This window comes from Haemorhous mexicanus, chromosome 7 (assembly GCF_027477595.1).
Source record: "Haemorhous mexicanus isolate bHaeMex1 chromosome 7, bHaeMex1.pri, whole genome shotgun sequence".
NCBI lineage: Eukaryota > Metazoa > Chordata > Aves > Passeriformes > Fringillidae > Haemorhous > Haemorhous mexicanus.
Window position 1 is genome coordinate 29746314 of NC_082347.1, and position 22738 is coordinate 29769051.

A 22738-nucleotide genomic window follows, 5' to 3' on the forward strand; every position below is an offset into this window, starting at 1 on the left:
TGCTACACCACATCCAGACAGAGCCATTTTTATTGCTGGGGGGAATGTGGAGCTGTGCGTGAGGAGTGCCAGACACAGAGTGATGCCCCTCCTTGGGAAGTTGGGGGTGGTCCTTGGGGTAGTCCTTGGGGGTCGCTCACGCCCCCTTCTTGCAGCAAAAACAAGGGCTGGGGCAGGGTGGCAGAGTGTGCAACTCTTGCCTTTTCCTGCTAAGCCTCTCTCTCCTGGAATAGGAGGCCTGAGCTGCAGCTTGTGAGAGACCCTGGGGGTTGTCACCTGTCCCCTGTTTTCCTTTCAGGGCTGTGCCCTTGGCAATGTCCTGATCATGGAGGTGCGAGCAAGGAACATGGGGGAGGACATGGACCTCCACAGGTGTGTCCCTCCTGAGCTTCTCCGGTGCCACCACACTGTCCCTAGAGCGTGAGATGCTTTTGTCACCCCCATCTCTCAGTCCCCAGGAGGTGGCAGTTGCAGAAACAGTTGGGAGGATTTAGGCTGCTCCTGGAAAGTGCCATGAAGAGAAGGCTCCAGAGGGAGGCAAGCCCTTGTCCAAGATTCTTCTTCCTCACTGTGTGAGGACATTTCCCTGCCCACGCATTTTCCCATGGGTGGCAGAGCTGTGCCTGAACTCCAGTTCACCAACGGCACTGCACAGGAGGGCAGAAACACGTTGTGCTTGGAGCCACAGGGGCACTGCAGACATCAGGGGCATGTCGATGATGTGCTGGTCCCTTGTCATGCTGTAGAGCATGGTGGTGACTGCCAGTCCTGCTGCTAGTGCATCCTGCTGCCTGCTGCTTCATCCAGTGCCCTGGGGAAAGGGAGCAGAGCCCTGTCAGGGTTGGAGGCCCTGGGGGTGCCACCTCCCCAGTGCACCCAGCTCCATATTTCACCTGTGGCCTCTTCTGGCTTCTTCGCAGTGGGCACATGCCTCTTCACCAGCTGCTCCAGGGTATTCAGGACATCAGCTTCTCGCCCTATCTCTTGTGCCTTGCCAAACCATCCTCTCCCAGAGAGGAAACCCTGAAGGGGCAGATGCAGAACGGTGGGTAGGAGCTGGAAGCCACTGAGACCACCCCTCACAATGTGAGATGTGTCCAGGGCCCCTCTCCTGCCTGAGAGCTGGCAGCAGGGGAAAACCTGCCAGCCCTACATCGGCAAGGGATCCTGTCCCCTGTGAGAGGCACAGGCACAGTATGTCAGCCCTCAGCCCCCCTCTGTGCTCTTCACCCACCTCTCAGCAGCTATCCAGCTCCTGTGAGCCAAGGGACACCCAGCAGGACTGGCCAAGTCCACACATCCACAACAGCGTCTCTCTCACGCCTGGGTGAACAGACAAAAACTCTCCCTCCCATGGTGTCCGCCTTCAGCCAGGTGCCAGCTCCTGTCTCCAGCTCGTGGCCACCGTCAGTGAGTTTTTATACATAAATAGAGCTCCAAATTTAAATAGATACTTTTTCCTTTTTTTTCTGTACAGCAGGTCTTAAAAGTGAGTGAAAAGCCAAAGGAATGGCCGAGTCCGGGCCCGGCCCAGCTCTGCCATCAAGGAGGTAGTTTTGCCTGAGTCTTGTAACACTGCTGGCAAAGGGTGGGAGAAGGGGCTGGAGGGGAGGAGGGCCCCACTGGCAGGACCCCCCTCCCCAGCCCCTACACGGAGCTCTCATCCAGCTTTTCCACCAGTTGCGTGTGTTTTCGCTTCTCCAGAATTTTGCTGAGCTCCTCGGTGAAGGACGCGCTGTAGAGTGGGGAGGCCAGTGGCTCCTCCTGCTGCTGCAGCAACATGTAGCTGTTGCCATTCATCTTGCGCAGGACATTGGGCAGAGCCCCCACACCGTTGGTGAGCTCGGCTGGTAGCGGGGGTGGCAGTGGGGGCACAGCAGCTGGCAGCTCCTTGACTGGGGAGGTGGCAGCTGTGGGCGCCTCGCCGGGGATGATCCGCAGGCAGCCATCGGGGTAGGTGAGCTCTTCCTCCTCCTCCTCCCGGTGGCCCTTGCGCAGGCAATTAGCCGAGACGGTCTGCAGCTCCACGCTGGCTGGCCGCGGCTCCCCTAGCACATACTTGCCCTTGCGCTTCTCCAGGCAGGACATGTACAGGAGGATGATGCTGAGCACGGTACAGAGCACCACCAAGGTGACGATGGCGGAAATGTAAGCCACCTTCATGTCGTTGGTCGCCTGGCTGGCAGCATGGGGTGATGGGGCAGCTGTAGGGCTGCGGGGCAGCTCGGGCAGCACAGAGAGGCTGTAGGCAGCCAACAGTGTCCGGAGACCCTGCTCCTCGCCGTAGCAGCGGTACTCGCCGCTGTGCTGGGGCAGCGTGTCCGTCACTAGCAGCCCATCCACCCCCACACGCAGCCGGTCCTGTCCCGTGCCCAGCACTTCGCTGCCGTTCAGCAGCCACACGGCTCGGGCCAGGTTGGAGCGCTGGTCACAGGGCAGCAGCACATCGTCCCCCTGGAGCACCGTCCGGTTCTTCCACAGCAGGGAACCTGTGGGGACACGCACTGCCTTGCACCTCTCCCAGCTATTCTAAGGGATGCTGGACACCAGCATCCCCGCGGTCCCAAAGGGCAGGAGAGACTCACCCCGTCCAGAGCTGCTCCGGCATCCCTTGTTGCCACTTTGAATGTCCTGCACCAGCCCTGTGCTGCAAGGCATGGGGGGCTCAGCCACACAGCCTCAGGTGAGCCCACCCTTACAGGAGTCACGGCCACCAGGGGACCCACTGTCAGATGCCAAACCTTTGGGGTTGGCTCTGGGTTGACGTGAAACAGCACGGGATGGAGCAAGTGGAAGGTTCATGGGGACCCATCTGAGGATGGGCAGCCCATCCCTACCTGTCTGTGGTGGTGATGGTGCGGCACGCCCTGCCATCCCAGGCACAGTAGGGGTCCCGGGCAAGGATGCAGTCGTAGCAGGAGGTGTACTTGGCGCATGAGGCCAGGGGCACCTGCACGATCCCACTGGCTGCCCCCACATACAGGCTCCTCTGAGGGGGAAAGGGCTGGCTCAGTATGGATCTGGCATGGTGCTGCTGGGCTTTGGAGTGCCCTATGGTGCCCAGAGATCCCACCCAGCCCCACAGCACAGCTCTCCCTTCATGGGTGTACATGAGAAGGGCCCCCAGCTCCCAGTCAGTGCTTTTAGCCAGGCTGGTTCATTTCCCCAAGCTACCCTCCTAGGCTCCAGCATATATCCCGAGCTGGGGTGACCCAGGAGTCATGTCCCCCTGGTGCCCCAAACTGCAATGGCAGCTTCACAGCACAAGCATGCCCCATGTGTGGTTTCCCCTTCCTTTTTCCACCCCTCACCTGAATGTGGGAGATCACCAGGCTCTCCACAGGCTGCAGGTCCCTGAACACCTGCACCTCCTCCACAATGTGGATGCCAGAGTTCACCACCACAGCCTTGTGGATCCAGCCATCCCCTGGAGAACAGAATAAGGGATTCAGGAGGGAATGTGAGGTGTGCCCTTTGCCCAGTAGAGGCCCATCAAACTCATCTCACACTCACCTGTCCCCATGAAGAGCACATCGTAGGAGCGGCCATCCAGGGCCTGCACCCTGTCTACAGCCAGCTGGCTGTACACCACGTTCTTCTTCACCAGGAGCGGCTCCCCGCCAGCTGGCTTCACTTCCTCAAACATGAGTGGGTGCAGCTTCACAAAGTCCAAGACACTGTTGGGCAGGTCCTGTGAGGAGTTGTATCCCTTCCTGCGGGAGTGGTCCGTGATGCACTGCCCAGGGGAAACAGGGGTCAGAGAGAAAGGCAACTGCCCCATGCCCCCCCTGCTCTGCACTCCTAGGCACTCACGGAGCCGGGCCGGGGCTCGGGCACTGCACCATCGTAGCGAGACCATTTGCGAGCCCAGTCCTGGTACTCCATGTAGGGGCCCTCGAAGGCACGCTGCACCGCCGAGATGTTGTAGCGGCACACAGCCGAGGCCTCCATGGTCCTCCTGAGGAGCAGAACCTCACCTAAGCCTGGGCAGATACGTGGGTGCTCCCAACCAATGCACCTCCAGGTGCTCAGCACCTGCCTGCACATCCCCTCACACATCTCTGGCTCCCCAGGTGCTGCAGAATTTTAGCCCAAATCATTTTGGCCACTGCCTCACTCACCACTGTGCTGAGAGTGTGAAGGCGGCATAGAAGACAGTGCTGGCCCAGCCACCCCCATCCAGGCTGCAGACACTGCGCAGCACCTCGTAGTAGGGGATGTAGCAGACCAGGCGTGCCTTCATGAAGGACGTCCACTTGCGCTGCAGAATCTTCTTCCCCCCCACATCGCTCTGGGAGGGTGCAGAGAGCATTTCTGCACAGGCTGGACAGTTGTTCATTCCCCTCTGCCTGTGCCTCAGTCTTCCCACAGGCGGAGGAGGCATGCTGCCCCTGCACCAACAGGAGCAGTGCTTGGTTCCCTGTGGCTGGGACCATGCCTACCTTGCAGACACGGGCCACCCGGGCCACTCGGGCCACCTGACTCTTGTCAAAGAAGGATGTGGTCTCCTCTCCTGCCCGCTCCATAAAGAAGTAGTAGATTTTGTCATCATCACCCACAGGGCTGTCCCTGCTCTCCCGGACTAGCACAGAGGTCACAAACTCAGCATCTGGGGACACAGAGCAAGAGGTGGTGATTGGAGACCAACACAGAATGGGGAATCCCTCCCTGCCTCATTTCCTTCTCATAGCAAACCACACAGAACTCCAGACCCATCCCCCACAACTGCTCCACACTCTCCAGGGCAATGCACAGTGTCCCACAGCCCACGAGATGGGGGGGATGGGGACATCTCACCATTCAGCCAGTGCAGTGGGGACTCCTCTGTTTTCAGTGGCCGCTGGTGCAGGTTCCTCCGAATGTCAGGGAGGCTCCGAAACTCGTAGCGTGTTGCTGTGTACAAGCCTCCATCTGTGCAGGGCAGGTGCCCATCAGCATGGCCCTGCAGCCTGAGGACAGCCCCACAGGCCACCAGCATCCCCACACCCTAGGCAGATAAGTGCGGGGAGGACCACTGGCACCCTCTGGAGAAGTGTTGGGGATGGGGCCATGGTCAGTGGCATCCTGCATGTCCCCACCAGCCCCGGAAAGGTGCTGCTTACCCACAATGAGGCCAGTGTAGCCACGGGCAGGGTCATATGGACACTTCTCCTTGCCTTCTTCAAAGTGAGACGGCAACATGAACCTGTTGGCATCCTTGAGGGGGACAGGGAATCAGGTTAGACAGGAGGGGACAGACCCACCTCACCTGCCAGCCTCAGGCTCTCTGCAGAGGCTGCTAGCAGGTACAAAGTGATGCCCGCAGCCATGCCCATGTCCAAGTAAGACAAACCCCGCTGGCTACCCTGCAGCTGGTTAGAAACCACACAGCCAGCCACAGCCCCCAGCCAAGAGTGGGGAGAGGGCTCTGGGAGGAAGACGAGCCCCAGATGGGCTTTGCATGGGTACAGTCAGCCAGTGCAACCAATATTCCCAGACAGTGCCTGGTTGGCTGGTTGCAACCAATATTCCCAGACAGTGCCTGGTTGGCAGATGTTGCTCAGCCAGCCTGGAGTCCCCCCAGGTGCTGTCCATGTCATAGCAGGAGTTACTTTCTTTGGGTTTGCAGTTCAAAGCATGTTAAATAATGACGGGGCCCTTCCAGCTTGGCAGCTCCTCCACCCAATTTCCAGTGTGTGCGAGGGCCAAACCAGACCAGCAGCGCAGCCAAGGGAACAGGCACAGCCTCTCCAGAGCTCCCTGGCCAAACTGCAGACATGGTCACGGGGCCCGTTTGCCCCCCAGCTCAGGAAGGGAGGTGGGCAAATGGCAACTCCATTGACTCAAGGAGCTACTGAAAGGGGGTCAAAGTCCCACTGCCAATAAAACAAGGCTGCTCTTGGACACTGCCATGAGTCACAGCCATGTGGGGACTCTCAAACTAGCACAGGAAATCCCTGGGGAGGGGCTGCTGAGTCAGTCCTGCCCCTGCCACCTTTTCCTGGGCATGCATTCCACCTGCCATCAGCCACTCTGCAGCCCCTCCTCTGGGAGAGCATTCTGCAACAGCAGGCAGTGGAGACCAGGTCCAGGGCTGGTGCATCCCATCCTGCTGAGCTCACATGCGTCACCCACAGCACTGATCCATCCCCAGCCCTCTCGCTTGCGGTCAGAGTCCAACCCCAGTGCCAGGGTGGGGACTTATGGCATCTGCATCACGGTGGCCACATCTTCAAACCTACTCACCCCAGCCTGGGAGTTACTGACCCCCGGCGTGAGCCAGGCAGGGGCAGGGACAGGGGTAGAAAGGGAGTGGGGCTGTGGGTTGAGATGGTGGGAGAGGACAGGGGCTGCACCCCTCCAGGGTGAAATAGTGGCAGGTGGCAGCTGTGGGTGAGCCGTACTCACGATAGCGGCGCAGAGCGGGTGGAAGGCGTAGGTCCCACAGGCATAGAGGTGGGTGCTGTTCAGCCGCTGCAGGAACCGCACGTGGTTGAAGCACTCGGTCTGCAGAGGGGGAGAGCAGGCGTTACAAGCCAGGAAAAGCAGGGGCAGCGCCTCCCCGGTACCCACCGAGCAGCTCTACCTTGTTGTTTTTGCCCTTCTGCAAGCAGTCCATCCGCTTCTCTGGGGAGGCTTCCCAGTGGATCTGCAAGGGGAAGAGAGACTGCTACTGCATGACCCCCATCACTGCATGGTCGCCCTGTCGCTGCAACTTCCAGCTTTCATCAGAGCCATCAGAGATTATAAAATCCTTATTTATTTGTTTAGGGAGAGATGATTGCTCAGAGCAAAAGATAGCACCCTGCACACATCCCACCAGCCTGGGGCAAGGGTGGTCCCACACCCCAGTTAGTGGGCAGACATCCCAGAGCACTGCAGGAACCTGGAGGATTTTGGGATATCCTTCCCTGGGGGAGCAAAAGAGTGCGATTCCCTCCCTGCCCTTCATTCTGCTGGGGTGTCCCTGAAACAGGCAGCTCTGGGCTTGGGGATGTCTCCCACCACTGTCCCCATGCTGCCTGGCTGGGGAGAAGGACCAGGTGTCCACAGGGGACCTGGGGACAGACTTGGAGACATCACCTCCAGGCAGGACCTGAGATGGTGAGGGGGAGGTTGAGCAGGGACAGAGAGGCCACGATGTGGATGGGGATTGGGCAGCGTGGCAGAGGCCGGGCTCACCGTGTGGTGGGAGCCGTCGGCCACGTCGCTGGAGTTGAGGGCGAAGATGGCTCCCCTGGCGCCCACGTAGAGGATGCCCCGCTCGTCCTCCAGCAGCAGGGTGCTGTAGTTGAGGGTGTGTGCGGTGAAGCGCCGGACTCCCGACAGCTCTGCAAAGGGAACAGGGGGCTGAGGGGGACCCCGGGGCAGGCACTGCGCGAGCCACTGGGAAAAGACAAGAGAATGGAGCTGGAAGTGGGTGGGATGGCACTTACTGGGGTTATCAGGCAGGCAGTGCTGGGTGACAGCAGTTACAGCAGGAGGAAAGGAAGGGAGAAGGTTTGTTAAAAGGCAAAAGGCACTAATTGGGCTCAGGTTCACAGAGGAAATTTCTCTCTGCTAATTAAAGCACAGCTCAGGGGTGGGAGCTGCAATATCTGTGCTGGGCACAAACCTGCCATGTTGTTTGGGAAACTGCTGAAGAAAGCAGAAACATGCTGGCAGTGACTCTGGCTCTGAACTGAGCCCAGCCAGCCCAGGGAAGGATAAAAAAACCTGAACCAAAATTGTCATACAAGGGGAGGGATTCTGCTGTGAGGTTGAGAGCTCCTGCCCACCAAGCCAATGAAACCATCCAATTTGAGGCACTGAGAAGTGTGACGTAGGACTCAGCCCTGGCCAGAGGGACCAGCAGGAAGTGAAAATTCTGAGGCTTGGGACCCTATAGGCAGCTGTAAAAGGAATAATTCCCCATCTTTCCCAGAAAAGATGAATTGCCTGGAGAGAAAAGGGCACCCCAGATACTAATGAAACTCTCCCACCATCGATTGCTGAGTTGAGCCTCACTAATGAGGTCAATGATGCCATGTGGATCCCCAAGGGACATGACACTGCTGGGCTCACTGACACCACAGAGGCTGGAAGTCAAGAGTTCAGTGGCAATTAGAGAAAATCACAGAAGAAAGTTTCCTGCTGACTATTTGGGCCATGAGATCCCAGCCCAGGTGTGATGGCCAGCTCAGGACACCCTTCAAGGGCTGCTGGGCAGGGCCAGGGGTTGGTCAGGGCTGGCTCCCTGTACATCCTCATCCCCCTCTGGCTTTTGGGGAGATGATTTTGCCATGCTCATTTCTTTGGGGCACATAGTACCAAACAGCCATGTGGGCTCTGATTTATGGAGCTCAGGGGATCAGAGGCCTCCATGTAGCCACCCTCCAATGCTGAGCCCCCTGCTCCAGGTGGGTGGCAAAGACTAGATGCAGTCACAATGCACTATGGCCATGCCAGCAAAATCCCAAACCTCACTGCCACCACAGGACCCACACCCCCTTACCATCAAAGGTGACTGTTGTCCTGGGGGTGGCATCCAGGTCGGTGGCAGAGCGCCGTGATGGGTAGCCCAAGGCTGCCGCTGCCATGAAGAGAGTTGTCAGGAGATGTGCCGGCCCTGCGCTCATCTTCCCGCTCTCTGGGCAAGGGCAGCCGCCTCAGCCGCCGGGCCGGCACTGCCACTCCTCAGCACGGGCTCTCCAGCTCTCTGGGACAGGGCTGGCCACCAAACCCTCCTGAAACACAGAGCGCTGGCTCAGACACTCCTGCTGTCCCAGCACCTCACAAGCAAGCAGGCTTGGGAAGCAGCCAGCTGCATACATGCATGGATGCTTGACCCAGCATGGCCTCAGACCAGGGATGGCTTCAGGGAAAAACAAACCCTCATTTGCTCAAAGGGAAACCAAGGCATAGCACAAGGCACGGAGCCTGCAGCCATCACGGAGCATGGAGGGGAGTTTGAGCACAGTGACCTTCTGCAGCATCTCCCTGGGTCAGCAACCATTCTGCCACAGCAGGGAGCTGCTTGCTGAGCACTTGGGTCAGCTGCCTGGAGGTACATTTTCCCCCAAGTCTTCTCTGGGTTCATCCCTCATTCATCCCCAGCCTTTTGCTCCTGCAGATCCCCTGGACTGAAGGATATGTTTCAGCAGAGGCAGCTGATCCCCCATTGCATATCACACCCAAAAAGCAAAAACATTTCTCCCTCAAAAGCAGAGAAAGGGGCTCCGGACCAAGCCCCTCTGTGCGTCTCTTGGCACAATGGGGTACTCCAAGACCCACTGCACCCCCAGAGTGGCTGCAGCAGGAATGGCAACAGTGAGGGTCCTGGGGAGCCCAAGCCCTGCTATGCAAGGACATGGTCCTTGGCCCCAGTTCTGCCCCCCCCCCCCCCCCCCCCCGAAGTGATGAGACTCCAGAGGACTGAGGCATTGGAAAGGATGCTTCAGGCATGCAGGGATGTAAGGTGAAGGAAAATCCATAGAGGAACTATGGATTCTTCGGCAAATCTTTTCAAACGGAAACAATTTTCCCCCCCTGTTTTTCAGGTTCTCTTTCATCCCAAGCTGCCTTGAAGCTCCACATCTACTTCAGCTCTCACTTTCATGCATTCAATCCCTCACAAATAACCCCCACCTCTCTCAGCTGCACTGAGCAAAGCCACTAGCTCATCTTGCAGGCATTAAAAAGTAAAAAGATGACTGGGTATCTCTGAGCTGGAAAGCTACCAGCAAGCAACCAGAACCTAAGCCTAAGTATTTGCTTAGAGGTTTATATATATATATACACACACACACACACACATATATATATATATATATATATCAAAATAAAAAAACCAAATACCTGACCCTGTAGAGAAGCTGTCTATACACGCTCACTGCAAACAATTTCCCTGAAGCAAATACTTTGCTGAGTCCCAAGAAGAAGGGAGGTAAAACCAAGGTGAAGAGGGCTTTGGGGCTGAAAAGGAGACGTGAGGGTCTGGATGTGGATTCAGCCATAGTTCTGGGGCTTGCATCAAAGTGCTGGTTCCTTCAAGGGGTTTCAGACACAAACCTCACACCTGCACTGGCGGCTGCTCCAGAGCATTCTGGGAATGAGGCAGATGGGAAATATTTCTCCCTGCTGCTCCACTTTTCCCCCTGGCCAGCACAGAGCACTCAAAAGAATCCAACCCTTGGTTTAGGCAGGGTGCTGCATGCAAGGCTGAGCTCCTTGGGGAGCAGATCCCAGAGCAGGCTCACTCCAGGTTACTCTTGTTTCCAGGACAAGCCCTGTACAGACAGAGGGCCTGCCCGTGAATGACAGCACAGCAATGCAAGGCAGGTGAGTGCAGATGGACATCAAGAAGAAACAATTTGCTTTGGTGGCACCATGTCTAGCACGAGCCAAACCCACCAAGCCTTGGGCAAAGCCAGTGGTGGGGTCACACCTGGAGCACCAAAGCACCACGGCCAGCCCCACGCTGACAGATCTCCATCGCACCAGTGGGAGCGGGGCCACTCTGGAAGTTACAGGGACCCTTCCCCAAGCATCCACATGGGGACACAAGTCTGGAATCATGCACAAGCCACAAGAGCTGCTGCACCTGGGATGGGAAAGCAGAGTGGAGGAGAAAACTCCTTACGACAAGGCAAACAATGATCTCTCATAAATGAGTAACAGCACTGCATGCTGCTGGGCGTCCTCACCTTATCTCCCCTGCACAAACAAGCCCTGAACTTTGCCTGCTGCTTGGCTCCTGACGTGCCAGGGAGCGGAGCCGGGAGTGTGCCTGGCCAGGGTGGCAGGGATGGTGTTTATCACAGGGCCGGAGTGGTGCTGCGAGCCAGCCCCAGCTAACGTTAACCATCATACACAGCGAGCCAGCAAAGGGGGAAAACAAAAATATATTAAACTGGGAGGTTGTGCAGGGTTCCTGGCTGGGCAGGGGGGAGCAGCCTCCCATGCTGTCAGGGCTGGGCTCTTCTGCTTTTTCCAGTGAAGCAGCTACACCCACTTCCAAAGGCTCCTTTGACCGAGATCAGATGTAACTTTGTCCTTAAGAACATTTAATCAGTTACGTTGTAAGAGCCAGTTAATATTTTACTCAAAGAGAAGGGCTGTTCCAAGATTCCTATTTTTTTTTTTTATTTTATAGTTCTTATTTTTCATATCTAGGGTGGGGGAGAAAAAGCAAGAAGGAACTGAAACAATCCTTGGCTCCCCTCAGGTCAATACCCTGGTCTGCAGCCACAACAAACACCCCCAAACCCATCACTTCCCCCTTGTCAGGGTGCAAGTTCTAAGCTCAGGGTGAACCCGAGGGCTCAGGCAGGAAGTAGAGGAGGTCTTAATATGTGGGACTCACCACCAGGGCTGGGGGCAGATGGATTACACAAGTCCAGCACTTCAACGAGAAATAGAAAAAAGCTGGGAATGGAAACACCACAGTTTTCTCTGGGGAAGGGAAACAAAAAGGGGAGATGTAGAGGCTAAAAAGCAACAGCAGCTCCAGAAAAGCTAGGAGTTTTAGAGAAAAACTGCCCAGAAAAGTCCACCCAATTCCCCAGTAATGAGCTCCCAAGTCCCTTGGCACCTCACCTACTTCCCAGCACAGGGGGGCCCACATAGGACCTGATGGTCCAGCCTCAGCTCCCACTGAGGCTCCGTCGCTGGCTGGCGACACTGAAGAAGCAGGACGGTGGATGCAGGGCCCAGGCACAGGACTGACGGACACCCCGAGAGGGGAGAAGCCAGGAACCAGACGCTCTACTCACAACATGCAACATCCACAGAGGCAAAAGCCCACCCTCCTACCACTGGCTGTCAGTGCTCCTATGGGCTTCAGCCACAGCTCGCAGCATGGAGCCGGAGCCAGGTACCGTCTCTCACCAGTGGGATGTGTTTGCTGGTCCCTGGGGAATGCAGGGAAGCCGTGGGGTGGCAGAGGCGTGCAGGCGTGGGTGAGCGCTCAGGGGAGCGAGCGAGCCCCGGTCAGGTCTGACTGGGTTTACTGGGTCACCACGGAAGCTGTGTGAGCATGACTGTGCTGGCCTCAGCCTCCCACTGGCAGCCAGGCAGCACAGCACACCCAAACGGGCTGGCCCAGTCGGCACCTCCTTAAAATCCCCATGATCAGCGTCTCTGGAGGAGCAAAAAGCTTTTGATGAGTGAATTTCACACTCTCACCAACTTGGATCTGGCCAAAGAAACAAGCCAAAACTGCCACACACCTCAACAGCCACTGTAGCAGGTCATTCTGTGGGCACAGAGCCCCTTCCCACTGCCCCATGGTCCTCAAAGTCACAAGGCAGCAAAACTTGGGAGCACAAGGTGTTTGCAAGCTGCACTGCAGGGAAGCTGTGGTGTCTGTGGGGCTGCCAAACATGAAGGGACCACAGACAGGGTCTTAGAGGACCCCCATAGATGTTTCCTCATCAACACAGATAAAAATGATGCCAGCTTTTTAATTTCAAAGGAACTCAGGAGAAAGAATGAAAGTGGTGCATGGGAGCAGCACTTCTCCAGCTTACCCTCAGCATCCATTCTGGATGGCAGGACAGATTTGCGGAGTAGAATAAGACATTTCTCCATCCCACCCCTCCTTAGACAGCTTGTGGTTGTTCCACCAAGATCTAGTAAAGCCCAAGCAGGCTCCCAGAGTGGCTGCTGGACATTCCTCCTCTCTCATGGGCTGTTCTCCTTGGCATCACAGACTACTACAAGCAAGCACTGTTGGTTTCCCAGTGGGAGACAGGGATTTCCAGTGGGTCTTCTCTGGGTTATGGAGCTGCAAAACAGCCTTAACAAAATCCCCATCAGGCACTGCACCAGAAGACACCAACTGCACTTTGCTTTTTTATGGCAGCCCAGCCTAGGCACTCCAAACCCCATGCAGCCGATTCCACTCTACTCACAGGGGCCAAGCCTGGCACATCCCCCTGCAGCCCACTGCCGCATTCCCACTGTCACTGAACTGTTCCACCCTCCAGGAGACCCGCTCAAGGGGTTCAGCTGAAACAGCCCGACCCGTTCCTGGCACGGGCTGAGGGAAAGGCACCTGCCCCAGGGGATGATGAGGTGGGGAGAGCTCCGGGCTGCCAGGCGTGGGAACAGCCAGTAAGTTATGGGAAGGGAGACAAGCCTGGCCCCAGCCTGGATGTGAGCGCAGTGCATTTTGGGCCCCCCTTCCCTGGAGGCGGCAGACCTTGGGTGGGAAATCCTGCGAGATGTGGGAAGAGGAGCCGGGATGGAGGTTGCCAGGCAACTTTAATTCAGCCCTTGACGAACTTCCAGCACTTTGCTTCTGCTGCAGAGCCCAACCAGCAAATAATAAAACATCAGATCCACCCCAAGCCCAGAGTGTCCATCCATTTGTTCAAGGAGTTTGCTCCTGGCCTCAAGCCCAGATTGCCCTGCAAGGACATGGGTTCCCCGTGGCAGCACCCCCAAAGGCCAGCCCAAAACAAGCCACTGTTCCCGGCACAGATTTGCAGGGGCAGGATTTGACCCGTGGGACTGAGCTGGAGCTGCTGCACAGATATTTCTCAACCAGACAGGATTTTTGTCAACAACACAAGAAAAAAATGCAAACTTGCCAAATGCCCTCCAGGAAGAGGGGACCCGTGCTGGGTCAGGGAGAGAAGGAGCACAGTGACCTCCTGGGAGCCCCTCCCTGGGTTTATTTTTGCTTTCTTTAAACAAAACCATGCGTGACCCTGAGGTGCTTCAGCAGACACACACCAGAGCTTCCGCCATTCAGGAAGCAGATGTACTTCTCCTTTACCCAAATTTGGGATTTGGGCACAGAGAAGGGGAGGAAGAGCTGCAACATCAGCTCCTCTCACAGAGTATCCTGCCCTGCTCCCGACACAAAGCCCCCACGCAGAGCACAGCCATCATGGAGCCAGGGAGGTGGGTGGGAGGCTCCTGCAGGCCATGGGAACAGGCTCCAAATTCCCACAGCAGTCCCCACCAGACACCAGCAGAGGAGAGCACCCAGCTCTGATCCCAGAAATGTCACGGCAGGGAGGAGACATGTGAAGTAGCAAAGTGATGGATGGGAGAGAGAGTAGGGACAGTCGGGGATGTTGGACAGTTTAAGGGGCCCCAGTGCTGGAAGGAGCCAAACATCCCTGGAAAGACAAGCTGAGCAGTCAGCAATAAAACTAACAACAGCCCAGTTTCCGACAGATTTGCCCCCCCACCCCCCCAGCACCATGCCTTTATTACCATCCCCCTGTTGCATTCCTGTGGGGAATGTTGCCCACCCCACAAGGGGCAGGGATACATGGTGTCCTCCCTGCAGGGCTGCAGGGATCAGGGTGTGTTAGCTTCTCCCAAGCTCCCTGTTTTCACTAATCTCACAAGAACTTGTTCCTCTCCTCCATCAGGTCGGGTCTGATGTGAAGCAGGAGATTCAAAGGGGCTGCCAGGCAGCAACAGAGCTCAGTGCCAAGTCCCCATGAGAGCTCTCCAGCCATTCCCATCCAAACCCACCCAAAAAAGTCCAACTGAGAAAATAAGGGAAGCTTCTCTTGCCCCCGTGCCATGGCTGCCAGGCACAGGGACAGCTCTGCTCCAGCTGCTCATGACACGACACAAGCAGACAGCAAGAGCACAGTGCCCAGGACAGCAGAACAGATCACTCTACCACTGCCCACCCAAATGGAAAACCCACCAACACAGTCTGTTGGCTGAAACAGTTCCTTGCCTGGATCCAGAGGCCTTGGCAGGAGATGGTCTGGAAGGGTGCAAGGAGAGGAGGCTGAAGGGCAAACCCTTGCAGCTCAGTGGCTGGACCAAGAGCACCAAGGGATGCCACAGCCAGCCCAGAGACAGAACCCCTGGACAGAGCAGCAAAACTCCCCTCACAGGAACAATTCCTCACATGCTGGAGACCATTAGCTCTTGCAGGACAGCCGTGAGGACACAGTCTCTCTGGCTTTTCCCTTTCACACAGCACATCTCTCCGCTTTGTGCTCGAAACACCACAGCAGCAGCCCTGGGTTGACCCCACAGCCTGGGAGCACCTGAGAGAACAGCAGGGAGTCGGGCAACAACCGGGAAGTGAAACCGGATGGTGCCGAGACTTTGTGGCCTCTCTCTGACTTCACTCTCACGCTCCAATCCAGGACACGGGGGAGGCAGAGTGCAGCCATTGAGCCCTGAGATACGGGATGCTGATCCCTGGGGCTCCCACCTCCTCCGTCATTAGGCAAGCTTGGTGCTAGCAACATCACCTCCAAACCCCAACATGCTCCATCCTTTTTTCATTTGCAGCATGACAAGCTTCACCGCCGGCCGGCAGCCCCTCGGCAGCCTGGACAAACAAACAGACAGACAGCCCTCCACATCACAGCAAATTCTCCCAGCAAGGGGGCGTCTGCATCCAAGTGGCTCAGCACTGGATGTGATCTGCAATTCAGCCTTCAAAGGCTTTGTGGCTGAAGCACATTGTCTCCTCAGCAGAAGCAGCAAAATAATTGTAGAATTAAATTCCCAGGAACAATTAGAAAGAAAACAAGAAAAAAATCCCAACGCTAAATGTAAAAGGACATCTCAAAGCCAGCAGATTTCAGGGCTTTTTAAAACATCTGAATCCATTTGCCCATCCCTGTGGCTGCACTGTGTTTCATTTCACTGGGCTCATACAATGCAAGACACGGAATTAACTTGGGTGTTTGTTTAGAGCCGGTTTGTCTTCCAGTTATTTTCCAAAGCCAGGTTTGAGTTTCAAAGATGTTTTTTGGCAATGCCTGGGGTTCCCACCGTCGGGACGGTGCAGGGTTTTCCCAAGGGGAAACAGAGGCTCAGAAATCCCACACAACCTGGGGTCCCCTTGGAAGCGGGGGCAAGAGGTGGAGCACAACCCAGCTTGTCTGCAGTGAACATGGGGCTTTCTGCTGCAAGCCTGCTCCTCTCCCTTTTATTTATTCCAAAGATAAACTGTTTTCTTTTCCAAAGTCCAGCAAAACCAGATGATGGGAGCAGTTTTAGGGCTTCCAGTTTCAACAGCATCTTCTTGTTTCCTTTGCTTTCCCTCCAACAAAGCTTCAATTCGGGGTCAAACCCAATTTTGATATTCCACTTTGCATTCAAAACTGCACAGCACAAAGCAGTAACATCTGGCCTTTCCCACAGTTGTTTGCATACCGCCAGCTTTGCTGCCCCAAAATCAGATCCCCACATTATTTACATGGGCTGGGCTTTGCAACAGGCAAACAGTCGCCCTCTGTCAGGTAACGGAGGTGGGATTGTACCTAGAGGGATCTTTAAGCAACAAGAAAAGCAGAACCCAGGGCACACCCTGAATCACAGAGCTGCATCCCGGCCCCCACACAGGTTACCTGGTGCCTGAAACCCTGGGCCCCCTTGGTCTCTGAACAGCAGAGCTCAGGCCCCAGAAGGAAGGAGGGGGTGGGTTTGGTGATGACCTTGCTGTGGCAGAGCCCTCATGCTTGTAAATCATGAGGAGCTGGTGGCACAGCCAGCCAGGAATGGCTGGGGGGGCGGGGTACATAAAAAAGTCTGGGGGCATCACCTCTCCCCTCTGAGAGACAGCAGGTTCCCAGGATGGGCCCCTCTCACAAAACCACCCATCACATGAGGTGCTTCCCAACAAGTCTCATCAAGATGCCAAGCAGAGCCGGCGGGCAAGTGCAAGGAAATTCCCCCCACGCGGCCAGGCGAGGCTGGCACCGTGTCTCCCTGCACCCACTGCTGCCCTCCTGCACGGGGCCGGCAGAGGCCCCCTCGCCAGCCTTGCTAAGCACACCTGCATGCTTTATCCCGGCACATGACCTGCCAGATTTGCTGAATAAACCTCCCAGCTCCAGCAAACCCGCTGCATTCCTGGTGGGTAAAGTGGTGAAATGTTCAAATAGATGCTGGAAAAGGCAGGGGGGGAGAACAAAGCCTCATCTGCAGGAGCTGAAAGGGTGGTTTGGATTTGTTGGGTTGGTTTTTTTCCCCCTCAGGTTGCAACACAAAAACAAAGTCCTGATACGGATCTCTCCTGCTGGGGGGCAGCTCCCTGCCCCTCATCCCTCTGGGCAGAGCAAGCCTGGCCAAACCAAGATGAAGCACAGACCTGTCCTGCAGGGCACACACGCAGCATCTGCGGCTGCCAGGGTCACCCTGCCCAGGTTTGGGGTTCAGGTGGGGGGGCCCCAACCAGCACCTGCCACAGAGGGAAGCAAAGCAGCCAGAGCCCGCAGTGGCAGCCCAGCTAGCACCAAAAATGCCGCTGTTGTTATTAATAATTTCCCTGCATCTAAGCAGAACTGCACTCCTCATCCATTTTGGGAAGCCTCTTTATCTGAGGAGACTGGGCTTTTTGGCACTCTAAGAACCTTTTCATGGTTCCCCCTCCCACTTCACACTCTTGGTTTAAAGGCCAGGCACAAGTCACTGGCCCACCTGGGCACTGATGGAGAGAGCAAAGAGAGCCCCAAATTCCAGTGCTGCAGGTACTTTCTACCTTTAGATTGGCACAAAGATGCAGAGAAGTCCCCAGCACTGGCTGGTCTGCTTTGCCTGGGGCTATCTGCAGCCCCCACAGCAATGTATCCCAAGGAGATGAATCTCGACGAGTCAAGGCTCAGACAAGCCACATTCCATGACCACCCCCTGATTTCCAAAGGAAAGGAGAGGGGGCAGGGATTGCACTGCACCACCTGCAGGAGGTTTAGTACCTCATTCCAGCCATCTGAAACACCAGCTGACCCCAGGTAATGCTCAGCCTTCCCAAACACCCCCAGCAGTTCTCATCCCTACAGACCCCTGATTCCCCCAGCCTGTGGGGAAGGAAAGGGCAGTATCCAGCCCTCCCTGCCCAGAGCCGGTGCCCTGTCTGTCTGCAACTCCTAGCATCGTGTTCCCCCACACCCCCAGCATGTTCCCCCATCACTCCTACCCAGGTCACCCAGACCCACCTCGCTTCACACCCCAAAGAAAGCTCCTGCACTGCCACTACATCCAGCATATCCCACCTCCCCTCCTGCTTATCACCCCCAAATCCTCACCTGCATCAGACCTCCCTGAATCTCTTTCCCTGTCGCTTCCGAGGTTCTGCCCTCGTTTCCCCAAATGCGTTATTCGCTGGATTTCAACCACAGCAGGTCAGAGCCCAGCTCCTCTTTCTCTGGACCCTTCCTGTGAGCAGCACGCACACCCAGCACCCCAGAACCTGCCTCTGGACTCATCCAGCACCCGAGCAGACAGAACCAGCATTCCAAACCCCGCTTGTGGACCCCAGCCTAGACCCGGCACTCCAACAACCAACCCTGCCTGTGGATACAGCAGCCAGACTCAACACCCCTAATCCTGCCTGCGGACTCAGCAGCTGGGATCCAGCGCCCCAAACCCTACCTGCAGACCTAGACCCGACCCTGAGCCAGCACCCCAGGACCCACCAAGCGATTCAACGCCCGCAGCCAGCACTCCAGATCCTGCCCGTGGGCTGATCACCCGGCCCCAGCCGTGTGCACGCAGTACCCGCACCCAGCGCACGACCCAGCTTCCCGGATCCTGCCCGCGGACGCGGCGCCCAAACCCAGCACCCCCTGGCCTGCGGACCCGCGCCCGCCCCGGCCGGGCTGCTCGTGTCCCCTCGGTACTTGCCTGGTGCGGTGGCGTAGCAGGTGCGGGCGGCACGGCAGGCAAGGGCAGGGTTCGGCTCGGCTGGGCTCGGCTCGGCTCGGCTCGGCTCGCAGCGCAGCCCGGCTGTGCGCGGCCCCGCCGTGCGGACCGAGCCGCGCCGGGCCCCGCACCGCCCCCTGCCGGCAGCGCCGAGCGCGGGGCCGCCAGCCCGGCCCGCAGCGTGGGGCCGCCTGGAGGAGGAGGAGGAGGAGGAGGAGGAGGGGAGCGGAGCAGGGCCGCCCCTGCCTGCGTTGCGTGGAAGCAGGTGGCAGCATGTCCCTCGGCAGAGTCGCGGCAGGCAGGGACGGGATGCTACCGTGCAGGCCCAGGTCGGCCCCCTACATGTTGAGTGGGCCGGGGGCTCGCTCAGCACAGGTGGTTTGGGTGATGCAGGGCCCAAAAGCCCGTGTGAATTCCCTTTGCAAAGTCAGAGAGGCAAAGGGCTGATATTGTGGATATAGTGCTATGAAAAAGCATGACTGAACACGGATAAGTGCCATTCTACTCTGCCAGCACAGCAAGCACACGCTACCTTTACCATCACACCAACGCCCCCAGGCAGAGGCACCAGTGTCAGCACAGCACAGCCCCTCGCCAGTGCCATGGTGCCCACTAAGGTGTCTTGCTCCTCAAAGTCAGCCCAGCATCCTGCACTGCATGCCTGAGTCAGGCGCCGTGCCCCATCTTCTCCCTGCTCTCAGCACGTCTCGCCATTCATGCATGGTGGAAGGTTGTTTGGAAACACAGGCAGGTAATGGTTTCTCTGAGGCCCTGTGTGGAGCCTTTTTATCCTGGGTGGCTTCTGCAGCTCCTCCCCATGTGGAGGAGCTGCCAGGTCCAGGCCTGTGTTTGCTTTTCTTTCGTAAGCTTCCAGCACCTGGCCAACCCTCCCTCCTCAACCCTCACAGCAGCAGCAGGCCTCCCAAAACCAAACTCTGAGCCAACATTGTGTGTAATCAGCAGGTTGGATCTAGGGCAGTTGGAAATCAGCTGGAGCAGGAGGTGGGGAAATGCTGTACCTGTGTATGCTGAATTACAGCTCTCCTGGAGCTGGCAGGGTGGCCGGGTGATGCCAGCCTGTGGCTACAAAGTCGTGTGGTGCCCAGCTCCAGCACCATCACCTCTGGATGCCCGTTCATCCCCTCCACACCAGCCCACCCCAGGGGTGAGGTCGCCAGGAAGGGGACAAAGACCACCCCAACCTCACACCCTGCAGACCTGGAGCCAGACCCATAGCAAGGCATAGGGCTGAGCAGGTTGTGCTACAGTTGCTGAGCATTGTTTGGGAATGAGGGTCAGCCCTAGCTGAGATTCCACCACCTTCTGGACCTTAAGGATCAGTAAAGATGGCAGGGCCAGGGTGTTCCTGAGGGGAGCCTCACTAACACGCCATTCTCAGGGCCTCTGACTGCCAGGATCCTACCTCCTACAAACACTGTAGGTGGGAGGGAGGGTAACAGAGGTTTGAATCCCCCCAGCCCTCACCCACCAATGGGTCTCAGCTGAGAAGGGACTCATCCTAGTGCTCTTGATGGCAGGTGGTTCTGTCACCCTTGCACACACTTCCCAAGGCCCATTCCTTGTCCCCACTCTCAGAGCAGACGCTACCCACCTGCTGGAGCACTCCCTGCCTTCCCGCCCTTGCCTCCTCTGTGCTCCAGAGGCTAATTACCATTTCCTCCTGTCCTTGGGCAAAACCCCAGCGTCTCCTCCACGCCTCACCTTGCCTCACCCCTCTGCCCACCCTGTGGAAGTGGGAGGCCCATGCACCAGGAGCCAGGCAGGGATGTTCTTGGCCAGCCTGTCTTACCTAGGTTTGGGGTATTCAGGTGGCAGCTGGTCCTCCACATCCTCTCCAAACCCCATTCCCTACCTTAGCAGAGGCACAGCTGGAGTCTGTGGGGCCACTTATGGGGAGACCTGGTCCATGAGTGCTGGGGAAGGGGGTGCCAGGGCTGGGACAGCGCTGCCCGAAGCTCCCCCTTACCCAGGGCACTGTGCCCATCCCATCCTGCAACAGCACTCCCTGCCTCCCACGTGGCTGGAAGCCGAACCCAGCACAAATTGGAGCTTCGTTAGCTGCTGGCCTTGCAGTAGGATAATTAGTGCGTGAGTGCAGAGCAAGCCGAGCCTGGCGCGACCAGCACTGGGCTTTTACAGGCCTGAGCTTGCGAGGCTTTAATTAATTAACACGAGTCATTGGCAGCTGGAAACAGATCTATTTTCAGAGCTTTGCCTGCTCTGCTGCCCCCATGAGATTAACTGAAGGAATTTAGGGCTCCAAGAGGTTGAAGGCCAGGACCTTCCTCTTCTTTGCATGGCTTTCCCAAGAGTCAGAGAGGCACTTTTCCAGGCAGCAGGAGCCCAAACAGACCCAACCCTCTCCTGTACATGAATTTCTCATATCCATGGATTGGTTCTGCCAAGCAGGGAGGTCTGGCTCCTGCTTCAACCCTAGTCCAGAGCCAGGAAGGTGCTGGAAGGGGAATTTCCTATTGGAGCAGCTCTAGAACCATAGAATCATTAAGGTTGGAAGTGATCTCCAAGATCATTGAGTCTAGCCTTTGACCAAAAAAAACCTGGTCAACAAAACCACAGCACTCAGTGCCATGTCCAGTCGATTCTTGAACATCTTCAGGGATAGTGACCCCAACCCTGTGCAGCCCATTCCAATACTTAACAACACTTACAGAGAATAAATTCTTCGTGATGTCCAACTTGAACCTCCACTGGTGCAGCTTGAGGCCATTTCCTCTTGTCCTATCACTTGTTACTTGGAAGAAAATGCTGACCCTCACCTTGCTACAACCACCTTTCAGGCAATTGTAGAGAGTGACACGGTCTCTCCAGAACATCCTTTTCTCCAGGTTAGACAACCCCAGCTCCATCATCTGCTCCTCATAGGATTTACAGCCCTACAACTCCTATCCCAGCCCAAGGGCCAGCCCAAAGTAGGGGGACCCTTTGAGTCACGACATGGTGCCTTGGGAAACCCCCCTCCACAAAACCATGCCTGATTTTGTCTGTAGTGCTCTCTCCCTGTTACTCCAAACAGCCTTTAGGAAAAGGAAATGTTTTCGTGCCCTCATCACCAGCCCAGAGACTGGTTACTGTTTAATTTCCTCTTGTTGTCAGTAGAGCAGGCTCTGCCATGTCACAGCCCCACCCGTGCATAGGCCAGCCACCCAGCACAGCCCAGCCCCACCACTCCGGCACATGGCAAAACCAGGCAGATGCCAAGAGCCAGAATTTTTGAGTTCACCTGTTTCTGCCACACAACTCTACCTGTGGCAGCCAGTAGAAAAGCTCACAGACAGCCCCTTTCTCCCCCCTGATGCCCAGGGAGGCAAGGCAAAGCCATGGCAGCTCTCATGTTTCACTTGGCACCACACCCCCATCCCAGCCGGCATCCCAAATGATGCGAGGAATTATAACAGGGCCACGACACCGTGAAATATTGATGGGATTAGCGCGGATCAGCTCTCCCAGCACGCCTGCTGCGCTCGCCCCGAGCTGGGAGACGGCGACCTGCCCGCACTCAGGTTGCAGCTCAGCGCCCGGGGCAGCAGCTGCTCCCTGCCAGAGGCACTTCCCCAGCCACCACCGGCCTTCAGCCTTCCTGGAGGGACGTGCAGACCCCTCAGAGCCCACAACAACATGATTCAGGGTGCTTAATGCATGACACTGCTCTGCCTCAAGTGCCTCAGGGTCTGCTGGGGATGAACCTTTGTCTGGCTTGGTTGTAGCTCGGCACCAACAGTCACCCTGAGCCCCAAGGGACCCTCACCTTGCCTGCAGTCCCAAAAGGTGCCAGCCCCCAGCCCTCTTGCCCCCTCTCAGGCTGATCCGGCACAACCAAAGCCTTAGTGGATGTCCCACGCACAGGGGTGTCCAGGGTGACTGTCAGAAGACCCCCACACTCCCCACTGCTCTATGTCCCCTCTCCCACTACTGGAAACCAGGTTTAGTCAGACAGAGGATTTCATTATGGATCAGAGAGGTGTAAAGACAAACAACTTAGCAGGATCAAATAGCAGCCAGGATTAAATTAGAAATACACTGGCAGGGTGCACACTATGGGAGCAGCAAGTCACAAAGGGTTCTGTTTTGGGATTGCAGCACTAGCAGGGCATTGGTACGT

The 22738-nt window shown here is 56.8% G+C and overlaps 1 protein-coding gene across 5 annotated transcripts in view; it reads right to left on the reverse strand.

The window, feature by feature from the left end:
* Nucleotides 1–12: 12 nt before the first annotated feature.
* Nucleotides 13–22738, reverse strand: part of SEMA4G (semaphorin 4G) — a 29006-nt gene continuing 6280 nt past the window's right edge. For 2 of the 5 annotated variants that reach the window (XM_059851850.1, XM_059851849.1), the window contains exons 2-17: nucleotides 8474–8705; nucleotides 7162–7310; nucleotides 6566–6628; nucleotides 6388–6486; nucleotides 5103–5196; nucleotides 4798–4911; nucleotides 4443–4609; nucleotides 4122–4291; nucleotides 3814–3958; nucleotides 3514–3736; nucleotides 3312–3427; nucleotides 2838–2989; nucleotides 2586–2647; nucleotides 1235–2504; nucleotides 894–1023; nucleotides 13–811 (exon numbers count right to left, since the gene is read on the reverse strand). In XM_059851850.1, the coding sequence (XP_059707833.1) occupies nucleotides 1648–2504; nucleotides 2586–2647; nucleotides 2838–2989; nucleotides 3312–3427; nucleotides 3514–3736; nucleotides 3814–3958; nucleotides 4122–4291; nucleotides 4443–4609; nucleotides 4798–4911; nucleotides 5103–5196; nucleotides 6388–6486; nucleotides 6566–6628; nucleotides 7162–7310; nucleotides 8474–8597 (2535 nt within the window). In that variant the 5' untranslated portion in view covers nucleotides 8598–8705 and the 3' untranslated portion in view covers nucleotides 13–811; nucleotides 894–1023; nucleotides 1235–1647. Of the gene's footprint in view, nucleotides 812–893; nucleotides 1024–1234; nucleotides 2505–2585; nucleotides 2648–2837; nucleotides 2990–3311; nucleotides 3428–3513; nucleotides 3737–3813; nucleotides 3959–4121; nucleotides 4292–4442; nucleotides 4610–4797; nucleotides 4912–5102; nucleotides 5197–6387; nucleotides 6487–6565; nucleotides 6629–7161; nucleotides 7366–8473; nucleotides 8706–11323; nucleotides 11413–11556; nucleotides 12120–18579; nucleotides 18727–22738 lie in introns of those variants that run through there. The other 3 variants (XM_059851848.1, XM_059851847.1, XM_059851851.1) reach the window with 3 other exon arrangements.